Source organism: Rattus norvegicus, chromosome 7 (genome assembly GCF_021556685.1).
Source record: "Rattus norvegicus strain SHRSP/BbbUtx chromosome 7, alternate assembly SHRSP_T2T, whole genome shotgun sequence".
Lineage (NCBI taxonomy): Eukaryota > Metazoa > Chordata > Mammalia > Rodentia > Muridae > Rattus > Rattus norvegicus.
Window position 1 is genome coordinate 28,770,838 of NC_141540.1, and position 16,865 is coordinate 28,787,702.

The 16,865-nt window shown below is 44.0% G+C and overlaps 1 protein-coding gene across 2 annotated transcripts in view; it reads right to left on the bottom strand.

Annotated features, from left to right (window-relative positions):
- Polr3b (RNA polymerase III subunit B) overlaps positions 1-16,865 on the bottom strand; it is a 104,152-nt gene that overhangs the window by 66,703 nt on the left and 20,584 nt on the right. For both annotated transcript variants that reach the window (XM_087557813.1, NM_001191878.1), the window contains 3 exon segments: positions 12,919-13,041; positions 7,446-7,565; positions 6,742-6,876 (listed from right to left, as the gene is read on the bottom strand). In XM_087557813.1, coding sequence (XP_087413939.1) covers positions 6,742-6,876; positions 7,446-7,565; positions 12,919-13,041 — 378 coding nt within the window.

Here is a 16,865-nt window from a genome sequence, read left to right on the forward strand (position 1 = left end):
AGAGGGCACAGAAAGTATATCCAAATTAACAAAATCAGAAATGAAAAGGGAGACAGAACAACAGAAACTGAGGAAATTCAAAAAAATCATCAGATCCTACTACAAAAGCCTATACTCAACAAAACTGGAAAATTTGGTTGCAACGGACAATTTTCTAGACAGATATCAGGTACCAAAGTTAAATCAGAATCAGATAAACCATCTAGACAGTCCCATAACACCTAAAGAAATAGAAGCAGTCATTAAAGGTCTCCCAACCAAAAAGAACCCAGGTCCAGATGGGTTCAGTGCAGAATTCTATCAGATCTTCATAGAAGACCTCATACCAATACGATCCAAACTAGTCCACAAAATAGAAACAGAAGGATCACTACACAATTCCTTCTATGAAGCCACAATTATGCTTATACCTAAACCACACAAAGACCCAACAGAGAAAGAGAACTTAGACCAACTTCCCTTATGAATATTGATGCCAAAATACTCATAAAACTCTCACAAACCAAATCCAAGAACACATCAAAACAATCATCCATCATGATCAAGTAGGCTTCATCCTAGAGATGCAGGGTTGGTTCGATATTTGGAAATCCATCAACATAACTCACTATATAAACAATCTCAAAGGGAAAAGAAAACACATGATGATCTCATTAGATGCTGAGAAAGCATTTGGCAAAATTCAACACCCCTGCATGTTAAAAGACCTAGAAAGATCAGGAATTCAAGGCCCATACCTAAACATAGTAAAAGCCATATACAGCAAACCAGTAGCCAACATCAAACTAAATGAAGAGAAACTTGAAGCAATCCCACTAAAGTCAGGGACTAGACAAGGCTGCCTACTCTCTCCCTACTTATTCAGTATAGTACTCAAAGTCCTAGCCAGAGCAATCAGACAACAAAAGGAGGTCAAAGGGCTACAAATTGGAAAGGAAGAAGTCAAAATATCACTATTTTCAGATGATATGATAGTATACTTAAGTGACCCCAAAAGTTCCACCAGAGAACTCCTAAGTCTGATAAACAACTGCAGCAAATGCCCTTAGCTGCTGAGCCATCTGCCTACCTTCACAAATAAAAGGGTTTTTTACTAAAGGGGACATAAGACTTTCACTGGAGACATCTTTAATGAAAGAGAAAAAATTCCTAAATAAGATTTGTGAACAAAGAGACGAATATTTTAAGTTTACTAGTTTTCTTTAAATGTTATCTAATTAAAAAATACTGAGAAGAATTTGTATGAAAATTAGCAGAGTAATTCTAAGATTTGTAAGAAAAATCCAAGAGCATAAAATAGTCCAGGCCTTGTGGAAGGGTGACAGATACACAGGCAATCAGACTAAAGGCCTAGAGCACAGCCTTGAGACAGCCTCCGCACGCATTACACATGGCTCTGGGACCACAGGCTACCCATCTGAAAAAAATGAAATTGGGTTCTTCTCCTCCTCCTCCTCTTCCTCCTTCTCCTCTTCCTCTTCTTCCTTCTCCTCCTCCTTCCCCTCCCCCCTCTTCTTTCCTTTTTGAAGCAGGGTGTCACACCTGACTGGCTTCAAATCTTGCTATAGAGTATATATGAGCTTGAACTCTAAGAACGTTTACTTTATGTTCGTTTTGTCTGCATATTTTGTCTGGGTACTACCTGAGTGTCTGGTGCCCATCGAAGCCGCAAGAGAGTGTTGGAAACCCCAGGACTGGAGTTATAGACAGTTGTAAGTCACACCATAGGATCTGGGGAATCAAATCTCGGTTCTCTGGAGGAGCAGCTAATGCTCTTAACCTCTGTACCACCTCTCCGGCCCCTGACCTTCAACTTCTGACCGTCTTGCCTCCACCTCCTAAGATTATAGGCAATGCACCACCACACAGTGTTTGCGTGGTTCTGGGGACTGAACGCAGGACTATGGGTATGTTAGGCAGATACTCTACCAACTAAAATCAATTCCCAGCCCTGATATGGGGGGAGGCAGGCAGATCTCTGAGTTCTGAGTTTGAGTCCCGCCTGGTCTACAGAGTGAGTTCTAGGACAACTAAGGCTACACAGAGAAACCCTGTCTCAAAAAACAAATAAGGAGGGGGAAGAGGAGGAAGAAGAGGAGGAGGAAGAAGAGGAGGAGGAGGAGGAAGAGGAGGAGAACCACAACAATGAAGAAGATTTGGCAAACATGAAATGGAAATAAAGACATCCAGGATGCTACTGTGAAACCACCAGAGACAAATACATAAAAGCCAGGCAGAAGCCATGGTGTAGAGCACCAGGAGTGATACAAAGTTCTTGACTGGCAGATAGGGCAGAACAGTAGTTGTATTTCATGGGACGTAATACAGAAACAAAACTGTACTATGCTGATACACAGTGCTGCCGAATCTTAAAAATACCAATAAAAAGAAGTTACAGATGAATTACATGATATAAATTCATTTTATAAAGATAAAAAATAAACAAAACCTATATTGCAATAAAAGGTTTTAAACTTTGCAATCAGGGATAGAGGCACAGACTACCAGTAAAGAGCAGCATGCTACCGTTCCAGGGGACTCGAGTCCCAGCACCCAGAGCTAGCAGCTCACACTGCCCTGGAACTCCAGCTTCAGGGGATCTAAGGTTTCTAGCCTCCATGTGCATCTAAGCTTATGTGCACACCCTACATACATATGCATACTTAGAGATAAGGACACAAACCTTTAAAACAAAAAAACCCACTATACTAAATCCAGCTAATAATAAATGGAAATATCTCTAACAGTGGAGAAAGGAGAGATGGACATTAGGCAAACGGAATGGTATTGGCGACAGGCTAAGCCGAGAAGCAGCTTTCAGAGTTCATTTTATCTCTACCCTTCATTACATATCTCTGTGATATGGCTTTAACTTTTGCTAAGAAAAGCATTAAAGTAGGTGTTATTAAAATTAATAATGCACATTTCACACGCTTTGATCCTGAAAACCAAGAAAATGGCTAGAACAGGAGGTGTTGAAACCATGTAAGATGGTTGTTTCAGAACTAGAGGTAAGGAACACCTAACAGAAGGACTTGCCTCCAGACAGAGATCGTGTCTGAACAAGGCACTGTCATCTTCGAAGGCACGGGCAGGCGAAACTGGCTACACTTCTTGTTTAAGACTTTTCACCTAGGAGTAGGCCACACTGTGATGAATGCAGACGGCGCGCTAAATCACAGAGACCCCACTCCTGGATGAAGAGCCAGAGAAAAGGCAATCCCAGTTAATGAACATCAACAGCTGAGGAGTGAGAGGAAGTCCTGGACAGGAGAGCCACAAGGAGCAACTCTGAAGTACACAAATAAACACCGCCCCAACCTCTGGGCAGCCCCGAACTACAAAAACTCTATGTGGTACAGGGCATGCACCCCTAGCACCTGAAGACGGACAGGGCTTGCGACCATTTTGATATGGTGTGCCTTGTGCCTCTAGGCCTTAAGTCACAGAGTTTCGGTCTTGCCCATGAGAACACGGACTCTGAGAGTGTGGAGCCACCAGAGAGCCACGGCCCTGAGAGGTCACATCCCCACTGGGCCTTGCCCTTTAGCCTATCCTCTGGTCATCTAGTAGATGACCAATGGCTGTCCTCCACCAGCACCACATAAGACGGGGTAAAGCCCCATTCCACCTGAACACCCGATGCACAAAACTGTCAGGTCTAAGAAAACGAAGCCGCCGCTTAGGGCAAGCAACAGAGAACCAAAATATCTGAACGGGAAGTTCACAGAGAAAAGACTAAGCAGCTATTACACTAGGGAAGGGAGCTGGCATACTCCTTCAGTAATAAATACGGTAGCTATTACAAACACCAACCTCCATTCACAATCATAGTCGCATTTCCCACCTAAGCTTTCCTTTCATTAACAGAATAAGAAAAGTTCAACACAGATATTTGTAACTTAAGTAAATTAGCAAAACATTTAAATGGTTCACTTAAAGAGGAGTTCTGAGACTCACTGAAAACATTGGAGCTGAATGTCCCTGAATCCCACCCTGACTATACTCCTGCGTGTTTATCAAGGGCAAGGACAATGTGGCTCCTAATGAAGAATTATTCAAAACAACCAAGTCTTCCTTAACTTTAAGGCAACTTTTCTAAGTTGGATCATTGTTCAAATGCTGTCCCCCGTAAGTTGGACACATCCATCTTCTTTTCCACCAAAACCGAGCCTGCAGATCAGGAAGCCAGGGTTTTGGACTTGCATTTACAAAAGTGTTCTAAAAAGAAAACTTCCTCCCTGAGAGCTTAATCCTTTCTTACAGTCAGGCCCAGCAGCCTCAGTCATGGGAAGAAAGGACGTGGGAGTGGAAGCAGGTGCAGGGGGTGAGGGGCTAGAGAAGCGGTTCCAGCCACTTCCTGTGGGCAGTGCAACGGGACCTGCATAAGCATCCTGAACAGAATCAAGTGCCCTTAACCAGGCCACAGACGCCCAGCGCTCCTTTTAATTAGCCCCTTACACTTAGCTGCTTTTGTCTCAAATTATGAAAAAGTGTTTTGGGATCCCAGCTGAATCTTTTGTGGCCTCCTGATTCAAACACAAGAAAATGCCCCCAGTGCTAAACACCATGAATAGGAACCTATAGTCAACAAAACTGTTCCAGGAATACATTTCTCCTCTCCTGAAGTTTCAACCTTCGAGAAATAATGCTGTCCAGTTACCAGAGCGAGGAGAGAGAGGCTGCAAGGCTAAGCCGTACAATGAACCACAATATCTGGGTCGGAAGTAAAATGAGTGCTGACATTCAACACTCCTTACTGCCGCTGTGAGGCCTTTCCTCCTGCTGAAGACAGACGCGCCATTGAGAAATTCATATTTAAGGGAAAACTGCTGACAGCTCATCAATTGATTTCCAATGAAAATGCTAAAAAATTAATAAAGAAGTTAAGCCGTTGAAATACAGTTTCACCAATTAGCTTAATGTCAGAGAATGCTAATTAGGCGCCTTGGGATTGCTATTTAGTGTTTAAGCCTTCAGAGTGCCAAATTCTCCTTTTCACACAAACTGGTTGCAAAATTAAAGACATTAGGCAGCCTTAATTACATTATCAGAGCAGCTGGGATTAGGCAATCTCTGAAGTCAGGACGGCATTCTTTTGTCCCTGAATGGAAAATCCCTGGTTTTCCAGGGTGCTGGATTTTGGTGCTATTCCATATCTCTCCCATACAAAGCAAGCTGCATTAGAAACAAAAAATTTGCAGACAAAGAGCAGAGTAACGCGCAGCAAATAATGAACACATTACCGAACAAGAAAAGGTAGGTGCAAAGATTAAGCCTGAAATCGGGAGGTTTTGCTAACACCTACTGGCAGCTGGCCTGGAAACCCTCCGGTGACGGTCAGACTGAGGGAAAGCTCACTGGGCCGGTGGAGACAACTCTGTTATCTAAAGCTGAGGCCCATTTCCCGGCCTTGTCCCCAGGGTGGGGACCAGCAGCTATTGTTTTTATAGATTCTTGCCCACACAGTGCCTTCTCCGTGCCTACATTGTTCACTAAGCTCTGCTTTCTTGCTCTTGGGAGTCCTCTTTTTAATTCTAATTTCTTCAGCAACAGGATATCCTCTTTAGCCTCCTCCTCACTCTCTTCTGGATTGCTCTGAACAACCCATTTTTTTAAGGACTCACTTCACAGCTTGATTTGTTTTAACTGAACCGAGGATGGGCAGCAGAACACCATGAACCCTTTCTGGGTGAGGAGTTGCTCTGAATGTGGTCACCTTTAACCACCAGAGCTTCCCCAAAGCCCCAAAACTGTTCTAAGTCTGGAACTCTACTTTTCAAATTTAGTTGAGGGGCTAGAAAGATGGCTTAGTGGGTAAAGGCACTTACTGCCAAGACTGATGGTTCCGAGGACCACACTGTGGAAGGGCGGAACCATCCTGCAAGTTATCCCCGACCTCCAGGATGCACACATGCACACACCCACACCCACGCCCTCAATGTAATAAAAAGTTCATCTCAGCTGTGGAATGTGATGTCCTCCCAGCTGGCAATCGTCACCTGGTCCATCGCTGTCACCTCCCTGGCCAGTCCATTTTTGGCCTGTTTATCCCCAAACCTGTTCTCCACAACTGAAAACCCAGCTCATATCACATGTAAAACCAAATCCAAAGAAGAGAAATCCACTCTACGTAAAATGAAATCCAGACATGTGGAGTCTAGAAATCCCACCTCTGTCTAGTTGATCAGTTCAAGTTTGTTTAATAGTGAGTGGGGCTGGAGAAAGGACTCAGAGGTTAAGAGGTTCCTGCCTTACAGAGGACAGCTGGATCCCCAGCACTCACATAAGGCAGCTTACAACCACCTGTGACTCCACAGGATTGAAGCTTTGCGCCTCTGTGGCACCTGAATGTACACTCGAGCATGAGCAAACACACACACACACGTGCGCACACACACACACACACACACACACACACACACACACACACCCCTCTCTGTCTGACTTCCTCCTGCATGCCCAGCACCAGCACCTAGGAGTGAGGAGTGAGCCTGGAACACAGGTGTCTAAGAAATATAAGGATATAAGATATAAGATATAACACAGGAAACACATTACAGGAATACTTATAACACAGACTTTTCACAGAAAAAAAAAAGAAAATCTAAGTAACTCATGTGAAAATTATATTTCGAACTACATACAGATTCTATTAGATTGGGATGTATTCACATCTTAAACAACAACAAAACTAATTTGATCAAGGAAAATAAAATTCTTCATGAAAACCATAAGCACCTGGCCTGCCAGCTCCAGTCGCTTGTTGCCGTAATAGTCTCTGTCATCGACCTTGTTATCTCCTTGGGCCAGGATCACCCTTCGCACCATCACTGCCGTGTAGATACACTTAGCTCGGAAATTGAATTCCTTAACCTGAAGGTCAAAAATCGGAGAAACATTTTGAGATGGTGCCTTTGAGAAAAGAGTCAATGTTAGTACATTCAAATAAGAACGTTACAATTCACTAATTTAGGAAATCAGCTAGTCTAAACTTCCCAAGAGGTTTGCGGACTTTCCGTCTCTGCATTTACTGCCTGAGCTAGTTTTCCTTCAAAGATGACTAGGTTAACTGCCTCACTTCCATGTCCTCCATGCCACTCAGCCACTGCCCACCAGGACTGCCATCACTGCCCACCACGGACCAGCCTGTGGTGAGTCCGACTGAGATATACCAGAAATGATACCATGCAGGCCCAGACTGACCCTTAAGTACACTAGTACACTACCTGCCTCGAGCCCTGAGTCATCAGAGTGCAAGAGAAAAGCAGGGCAGTTTGCTATGAGTGAGGAGGCCATGATGGACATCCGCCTCAGGAAACCCATCACGTGACTTCACTCTCAGCTACCATTTGCAACTTCAAACAGCACAAGCCATTACTCAAGAGTCTTTAGAATGAATTAATGAGTCTCACAAACATTATTCGTATCTGGCAATTACTCACTGGTACATGGGTCAGAATGGTAGAGGCCAGAAGTTCTCTTGCTTCTTCTATTTTGGTCTTCTTTGGTCCACCTCCCCACATTCTTTGTCTTCTTACTTTATTCCCTATATACTTCAACGCCTATGAAAGACAAAACAGTGCTTGAATTAAATTACTGGAGATTACTTTTATCAGTGCTGATCGCTGTTACAAGCAAAAAAAAAGCAAGAACCCTGCTGATACCAGTTGCTGTGTTGGGAACAAAGACTTGACATCACGAATCAATGACAAAATAATAAAGCCCACCACTTACCGAATTTTAATTTCTAAATTCTTTTTCCTATGAAATTGATACATAATTGTTTGAAGGGAACTGAGAAACCAAGGATGAAAAATGTGCTGGTGTGTATGTGTTTAGGCTGCCTTCAACTCTCCACTTAGAATGTCACTGTGCAATGTGGAGCTTCCCATAAAGAAACCAAACCATGTGAACACTGCTATGGTAAGAGCTACAGAGAAAACAAAACCTAAATAAATCCAGGATTAAGACACTGTCTTAAACTAGATGGCTTGATAATGTTTAAAGGTGACTTACAGTCTAAAGTCTTTCTCAGGTAACCAATAAATTCACAATAGATCATTTTATTCCTAGCAGGTTTTTAAAAAGCCCCAAACTAGGTGATTCTAAAGTCTGAGGTTCTATAGTTTATAGCTATGGAAAGGACTTGGAGAGCTGAAACAACAGAGATTTCAACTATAAACCCACAGTAGCTGGGTGCTGATGTCAATCTTTTCATTTCAACCCTTGGGATGCATAGGCAGGTGAATCTCTATGAGTTCAAGGCCAGTCTCGGTTACATAGAGACCCTGTCTCAAAAACAACAAACAAAACCCCCTCAGTGATAAAAATGGTATGATGATGGCATAGAGAGTGAAAACTGAAGCAAATCACAAGTCCAAAGAGACCCTTATGCTGAGTGGTCAACTGACTCTTGACAAAAGCCACAAAACAATAAAGAAGCTGTCCTTTCAAAAACTGGTGGTGAGGACAAGGATCCTGGTCTCCAAAGGAAGAAGTGATCTGAGATCGGACTTCTGACCTGCTGGGAGGAGGTGGTACACACAGATCTCTGAGTTCGAGGCCAGCCTGGTCTACAGAGTGAGTTCCAAAACAGCCTGAGCTACCAAGTCTTGAAAAACAAAAACAAAAACAAAATAGAAAAAAAGATTTTAGACCTAAGATGGAAACTAAACTATATGGCTTCTAGAAAGACACAGACAATGTCCTAATGTCAAATAGGCAAGTGTGTCTTTAACGGGATACAGAGTAATAATTGTAAAGACAGCCAGGAAGGTTTTGTTTTTTCCCCAAAGTTAAACAACACTGAAAGAAAAAGAGCAGAAAGCAATGAAACAGGTGAGCGTTCACAGTACAAAAGCTGAACGTGAGGCCTCTAGCCAGGCCTTTGTTGCTGCTGCTGTTGTTTTGGTCTTTTTGATTTTTCCAGACAGGGTTTTTCTGTGCAGCCATAGCTGTTCCGAACTCTCTCTGTAGACCAGGCTGGCCTCCAACTCAGAGACCTGCCTGCCTGTGCCTCCAGAGTGCTGGGGTTAAGGACTGTCCTACCACTGCCTGGCTCCCTGAAGCTCATTAATAAAAAGATCAATAGCTTAACGAAGATGATGAACAGATAAATAGTCTGAGCATCTTACACAGGATCTAGGGCCGATTCACACATGAAAAAGTGCTCTGCACAGTTTACCAACAGAGAACAATTAAGGCCGCAATAAGGTAATTCTCCTCCCCTGTTAGAACACCTAAAATTAAAAAGACACACCAAATACTGTGAGAACAGACAGCACCCAGACTCGAACACTGCAGCCAGTGATACAAAATGGTCTGGTGGTCTGCAGATTGGAAAAGTTTGGTAGTTTTGACTTTGTACACTGTTCTCAGGCCCAGTACTTTACTCCTAAGTATTTACACGAAAGAAATAAAAGCTTATCTATACAACCATTTGTTAATAGTAGCCTGTCCATAAAGGCAGAAACAAACAGATCCAAACGAGCATCGACACAGAAAGGGGAAATCTGTTACAGTCGTCAACGTTATATCAGTAAGCAGCAAAGGGACAAAGAGCATGGATGACCAACATGAAAAGGACAGCAAACACTACCACAACCCTCAGGGAAAATTCACAGGATGCTTAGCAAACGCCAGACACAAAACACAACCCGATTCTGTGCATAAAGTTCTGAACAACAAGAGAAGGTAAAGCCATTATAATGCAGGGGGGTCAGAGGGTAGAGGTGAACTCAGAACAGACTGTGCATTCTGTAGTTACAGTGAAGGTTATAGTTACACGCCTAGAGAGAGGCAGACCTGGTGGGAAGCACTTCCTGGTGACTTCTTAGAAGGCAACAACAAAGAAACGACAGAAGCTAGCCTGGTACAGAGGCAGCTTGGTGGTCTCTCAACTGACATCCTCATGAAACTTTCCCCCTTGGGGAAGGGCATGAGAGTCCTCACTTTTTTTTTTTTTTTTTTTTTGGTTCTTTTTTTCGGAGCTGGGGACCGAACCCAGGGCCTTGAGCTTCCTAGACAAGCGCTCTACCACTGAGCTAAATAAATCCCCAACCCCTGAGTCCTCACTTCTTTGAGGCAAAAACAGGAGGGGCACAAAGGAGAGGGGAATCACTTCTGATGTAACTGCCATTCCTTTCCTGGGTACCCAGCCATGTCAGTTTCCTGCAGTGAGGGCTGCAGGAAGGCCAAAATATTATCCCTAGCCACATCATCAAAAGCAAAGAGCACCTTTTCTATTCATCAGATCCTGGACAATGATAAAAAACCATGTAAACATCATAGAGCTAAGGCTTTGGAACAGATAAAATAGTGAAGGCTAAAAACAGGCAGAAAAACAAAGCACTATACATTTTAAGCAAACCACAAAGCACCACATCTTCAAAAAGGCTAATTATGGTATAACAGTTTTCTCCAAGATGGAAACATTCCATTCTGCAGGGAAACTCCATGAGCAGGAAGATAAACAACTCAAGATAACTTCAGGAAGTTCCTAAAACTGAGCAGATGCACTAGGCCCTTCTCTGCCAGAGTATATGATTAAAGATGAGAGTTCATCTCTTAGGTGAACAGAGCTGCAAAGAAAACTGAAAACCAGCACCTGTAAAAAGCAGAAACCAGCTGAGCTGCCTGGAAGAGATGCTCTCCAACCTATTGAGTTTCTTGCGAGCTGTGCAGTGTGCTCCAGCTTCCCAGCTTTTCTGAGCTTCACTCATGCATGACGCTGGGGTGAGCTTTGGTGATGCAGCTGTCTTTTAGTCAATTCTGCTCCTGTAAGCAACCCTCTTCCAATAAAACTCATTGGTTCACCAAATTTGACTTTGGTGCTATCCATACTTTGATCTGTCATGAGATCGTCACCTGGGGTGAGCAGACATGTATGTTATGTCTCCCAGGAGAAGTTTTGTCATACAACACTACTCCTCACTGAAGTGCACCTGCTTTGTCCTCATTCAGAGCGAGAGGATGCTCATGCTTTCATACCCGGTACTCTGTTCAATGTACTTACCATTTGGTTATTATTAATCTAGCACACAGACTGTAAACCCCTGCTATTTGCACTTTCTGTTCAGGATAACAAAACATGTGTCTTTCTTTCTTTTTTTTTTTTTTTTTTTTTTTTTTCTTTTCCGGAGCTGGGGACCGAATCCAGGGCCTTACACATCCTAGGCAAGCACTCTACCACTGAGCTAAATCCCCAACCCCGTGTCTTTCTTATATTAACTAACTCTTTCTTCTATCTTTCTCTGACCCAATCTAATTGAGTTAGCTGAAGAGTTCCCATCAGCGTGTACTGATGGATATGAACGAATTTCCAATCCTCTGCCCTTGCTTCAGTTCTGTAATGTTAAGGGCTATCTGACCAATGATAGTTAAACTGTTTCACAGAGCAGCACATCTCCCAGAGCAGTTCCTGTTCCTGACTGGTGTTCATTTTCTACTTCCTGTACATCTCTTAATGTTTCCTGTCCATGTTCTGAGAGCCTGGACATGAGTCCTTAACTTTTGAATGAAGATTCATGCCTATCAAATATTTCACCTTCAGGAAAGGCCAAAAATAGTACCCCTAAGCCAAATGTTTCCTGATGTTGCTTGCCAATTATTTGAGTCAATTATCCATTAACCACAGGGAAAGAGGAAAGAGCAAACAGTCTTAGTGAGCTGTGCTTTGACCTGATGCACGCGTAAGGATGATGTCAAGCTTCCTAAGTGTGACTGAATCTAAGAAGCATCAAGACTGACTTGATTTCACAGCACACCAGCAGACGTTCAGTAGGAATGCTCTCTCTACATTCATCCAGAGCCAAAAGAAAGAAGCCCAGGATTTGTGCTTCCCTCTATCTCATGGGCTAGACAATGCACATATGGACACATGCAAACCACCCACTCTAGTTCTACAGAGACGCATCCCTGATTCCCAGGGGATGTAGACTCAGTGTGAGCAAACACATTATGAGAAAAGCCCAAGTACTAGGACTCTCACACACGAAAAAACAAGTATAGTTTTTAAAGTCTGTTTATACACATGGGGTTCCCTAATATCATCTTAGAGTCTTGTCCTCAGATTCCAAGGGTCGCACCAGACGTATCTGAGGTTAGTGAAGACCCTGAGGTAATAAAAGAAACTACTCTTGATCTTACAGAAATCGGGAAACAGGATGAAGACCTACAGATACAATTGCAAGTGGGGAGTAAAATGGATATTCAGAGCTCACTGCACAGTGCCTGCTTAGCAGGTACAAAGCCCTGGGTTTGGTCCCTGGAGTATTACAAGAGAAAGGTCTCCCCTCATGTGTCTGAACACTTGGTCCCCAGTTGGTGATTACGGAACCTTCGAGAGGCTCAGCTATATTAGAGGAAGTATGTCACGGGGAGAGAAGGGAGGATGTAACATTCCTGCTCTATTGCCACGTCCTTTGTGTGCACACAAACGTCATCTTCCTGCTCCATGTCTTCACCGCCATCACAGACTCTACCTCTCTGGAACTCCAGTTAAACTGAAACCTTCCTTTCGTTGCTTCTGGACACTGTGTTTAATCATGGCAACGCACCCCAACACCACCACCACAGAGATAGTAAAGAGAAAACAGAACAGGCAAATCTCAGATTAGCACTGCCAGAGTCTTAAAAGTGTACTTTTCCCCTGAATGAATAGAAGAAATGGTGTTTGGTACCAAAGCACACAAGAAGCCCCGTGCCCACGGAGACCCCTTCTGAAAACCCAAGACAGCACAGGCTGAGGATGCACGGTGTGCAGGCACACTCATTCCTCCGGTTTACACACTCATTCCTCCGGATTACACACTCATTCCTCCAAAGGACTTCTGTGCTGCTCCTTTCCTCAGCAGCCTTCCCATTCACACTTCCAAAGCCACTGCAGCGGTGGCTCGCAGAGATGAAAGGACACACCTGCATCTGGGTGAAGATCTGAGCTTTCTGGCACTCCTCCAGGCTGGGCCCAAACGCAGCCATCACGTGCTCCTCCGTTCCAATCATCTGCACAATTTCCTGGTCACTCTCAACACCCATGGCCTAGGACGGGAAGAGAAGAAGGCAGAGTGGGCTTTGTGTCTCCTCGCTGACATTTGCTTATGCTAATCTGCCATTGGCTGTGGTATTACTTCTAAGCAAAAGCCAGCTCTTCCCTCAGAAACGGTGCCATCTGGCATTGGCAGCCACGGCCCAGGCCGTACAAGAACCTGAAACAGAAATCGTCAGTCAGAAGAGGAAATCAAACATCCTCAAGCACTTTTCTGCATGTGTACAGCCCTCTCAATTTTCTGAAATATTCTAAGAGTTTCACCATATAGAAATGAGGCTGGGAAGTCTAGTGGAGAGGCCTGGTCACAGTGACAAGAGCAAATAAAAGCAAGACATCCCCCTCCCCAAAAAGGGCAGGGAGTCAGAAAAGAGCACTGCTGAACTTAAGTGTGACCCCAACTGGCTTTGCCACAAGATTATCTTTTTCTGAAAATTACCAAATCATTCATATTCACATGAAAAGAATTTTCCTAAAGGATGTTTTGGTTCCAAATTCTATAGATACCATAGACTCTACAAACTTTATGAGACATTTAAAACTTAGAACCTACTTAGCCAGCCTAAGGAACTCTCTTAAGAGTTCCGAGGTGGCAGTGACTCCATGCCTCTGTAGGTCCCATGTGGTCCTGTGCCCACTCACTTCTTCAGACACTTGCCGGGAATGCTGGCGCGAGGAGACACAGCATAAGCCCACTAACCACTCTGGAGGTGTAGTGACCTGTTTCTTAGAAGTCAGGGGAAAGTCATGCTTGCATCAAACTGTCTTCCTTCAGCTTTGAGAGAAGATGAACAAGAGGATAACTGTCTTCATCAAGCTTGCTGCTTCTCTTCTCAGTTCTCTTCCACACCAAAGAGAAGGAGACCGAGTCCCCAGTTCAACGCAGACCTCCAAGGGCACTGTCCTATACACCACTGAGAGGGCATCTATCTGGAAGCCATGCCTCCTTAGCGTTCTCCGAGACTGTGCCAACTCTACTACCCTCCTGTATTTCCTGCTGCCGCCGAGGCAGAGGCAGCAGCAATGGCGCCTTCCAGCTCAAAGTTCTATGGTCACACATTTGACCTTCAAAGTTCTGAAGACCTGGGGTGATGCTAACTAAGCTGATATGTCCCTTTTGTACTTTCAACTGAGGGGACTTTGAAAATGTCCCCAAGTCCCCAGCGCCAAGCACAGTTTATTTGATAACTCCCCTCTGTGGGAAGACGTAGCTCAGCCTTGGAGACCTGTTTTTACAGACCCTAGTTTCCTGCTTGTTCCTGCTGCTAAATCATGAGAGTTGACATGAAGACTGTGAGAAGGTTCAGAGGTAAAAACAAACAAACCACGTTTTTGAGTTCTATTTCTGACTTGACAAATCCCCTCCTACAGCAAAGAGGGAAGCTGACAAAACTCAGGAAATTGAAGAAACAGGGGACTCAGGAGGCCGATGAACCTTACAAGACTCAGAAAATGTTAGGACACAGCCAGGTGTGTGGTGGCACGGGCCTTCAATCCCAGTGCTCAAGTGGCAGAGGCAGGAGGATCTCTATGAGTTCAAAGCCTGGTGGATGTCTTGAGTTCCAGGCTGGCCTGATCTACACAGTGAGTTCTAGACTAGTCAGGGTTTGACAGTGAGACTTTGTCTCAAAAACAAAGCAAAACAAAATTTAAAACCTCAGGAGGTCTTTCTCCAGAGTTACATAAACTCTGAACAAACTGTTAGGGAGAGCAGAACCTACACTGAAAACGCCTGCAAGCTCAACAGGGAGCTCCGAGAACGTGGCTCCCTGTCACCCATGCTGGCACAGCTCTTTTGGTTATGCAGATGCCCTGAGTCACACATGCTCATGTAAGGAGCCAAGAAACTCACCGGTTCACCAAGCTTAACTGAGATGGAACCGTTTCCCAGATGCGTGAAAACGTGTTTGTCCATGTCTCCTCAGGAAGAGCCACACAACAGGGTGATAATTCATCCACGGCTCAGAAAGTAAATGTAAAAACTATAGCAATTGAATCTACTATTTGAACATATGGTTATTTGAGACAAACTAGCCTTGGACTTAGCGCTCCTGCCTCGGCTTCCCAAGTGCTAGGATTATAGGCATGCTCTCCCACAGTGGCTTCGCACTTTTCCTTTACACGTAAATTCTCGAGACTCAGATCACATTTCTATTAATTTTTGTAGTCCTTCTATCTCTAACTTGATAAAAGGCATTTATTCAAGTAACTGCTAAAGATAAATGTCGTTATTTTAAAAACATGCAAATTAAGGTAGCCTTTATGAGTCAAAAGATAGCAGCTCAAAAGGTGAGCAATTTTAACTTTTTAAACAGAGGAACAAAAAGTAGGCATGCTAACATCTGAACCATTAATTTGGAGCCCCCTGGGCTTATCTCAGTAATTTTTACCTCTGCAATCTCTAAGTACAAAGAGACTACAAACTTGATCGCCTACTTTGGTGCTAATAGTAACAAATTTAATAAAAACATATCCTTCCTCGACTGTCGTTTGGTTAGCCACTTAAGGTGTCCTGGTGTGAAATTTAAGTTGTCGTTTTAAAATTGTTTGCCACTTTTGAATGGTTTAAAATAAATCTACACAGAATGCTTGGGCCCTCCATGCACGCCTAACCTATAAAAGAAAGAAACTACGCCAAGCCATGAACGGTGAAAGGCACCATGAGCAGAAAGTGGCCAAAGCTTTCCAGCACAGCCTACACTCCTCCTCTCAAGTCACTGAGGTGCAGGGCCAGAGCTCAGTCAAGCATCATCAGAGAAGCTTCTGCAGTCACGGCTACAAGCAGATGACCACAATGCCATGGAAACAAACAAAATGCCCACCCATTTTGCTTTACAGACTTAATTTAGGCACCTGAGAAGTAGCATTATGTGGAACTCTTTGTACTCCTGAAGCCCCATCACTCCGACTAGTAAGTCAAGAGAAAACACCATACAATAACACCTTAGGTAAAAATGGTGGAGATAATGTTTGTCTGAAAGTCACCGATGGTCACGTGACCAGTCATCCTGAACAAAGCCCAAGAGAGGCTCTCTCTTCGAAGTGGCACAAAACTGTCCTCAAACTTCGGCAAAGTGTAACTTGTAAAAGTAGGACACAGAAAATCCTGGTAAGCATGACAGAATGACTTGCACCTATGGAGAGATGCTGAAATACACTGTGTAAGGGTTCTGATGAAGGCGACATCTAAATACAGCCAAGGCTCAGGGAGCTCTGGTTTTCTGAAGTGGCTGAAATTACCTATCACCATAGCAGTCCTGGTAGATTCGGGAAGAGTGACGACTTCTTTAAACCTGCAGTTGTTTCTCTTTAAAGATAAAAATTGCCCACAGAAGTTGGTGTCTAGGAAACAAAGCCCAGCTCCCAAGATCCTTTTGGGCTACAGATGCCACCCCAGTGCAAGTGCTGAAAGCTTGTGACACAAAATGGGAAGAGGGGAAGATTCATGGGCAGGAGAACCTCTGTGGCGATACAGGCCCATAAATAAGGCTGCTCCGGGCCTCAGAAGCCCAACCGGTCATACTCAGAATCAGCGTGGCATCTGGAAACCCTGCCGTTTTGCTGCTTTTAGCCTGATTGTTGGGTTAGAATCAACAACCACCGTGTCCTAATGACTGTCAACGGCTGGGTTAGGGCCTCGCCACACACAAAGAGAAATGATGTGCCTCTTCTAGCGTCCCACTTTATTTTCCTCAGCTTCTGACAAAAGTGGGTAAGGAAGGCTGAGCAAAGAGAAAGGCCTTCCGTCCTGGGAACATGTGATTTCCTTTGTTTCAGAGGGGAATTTTTCTCTCCATGGATGAGTTATTCAGGACTC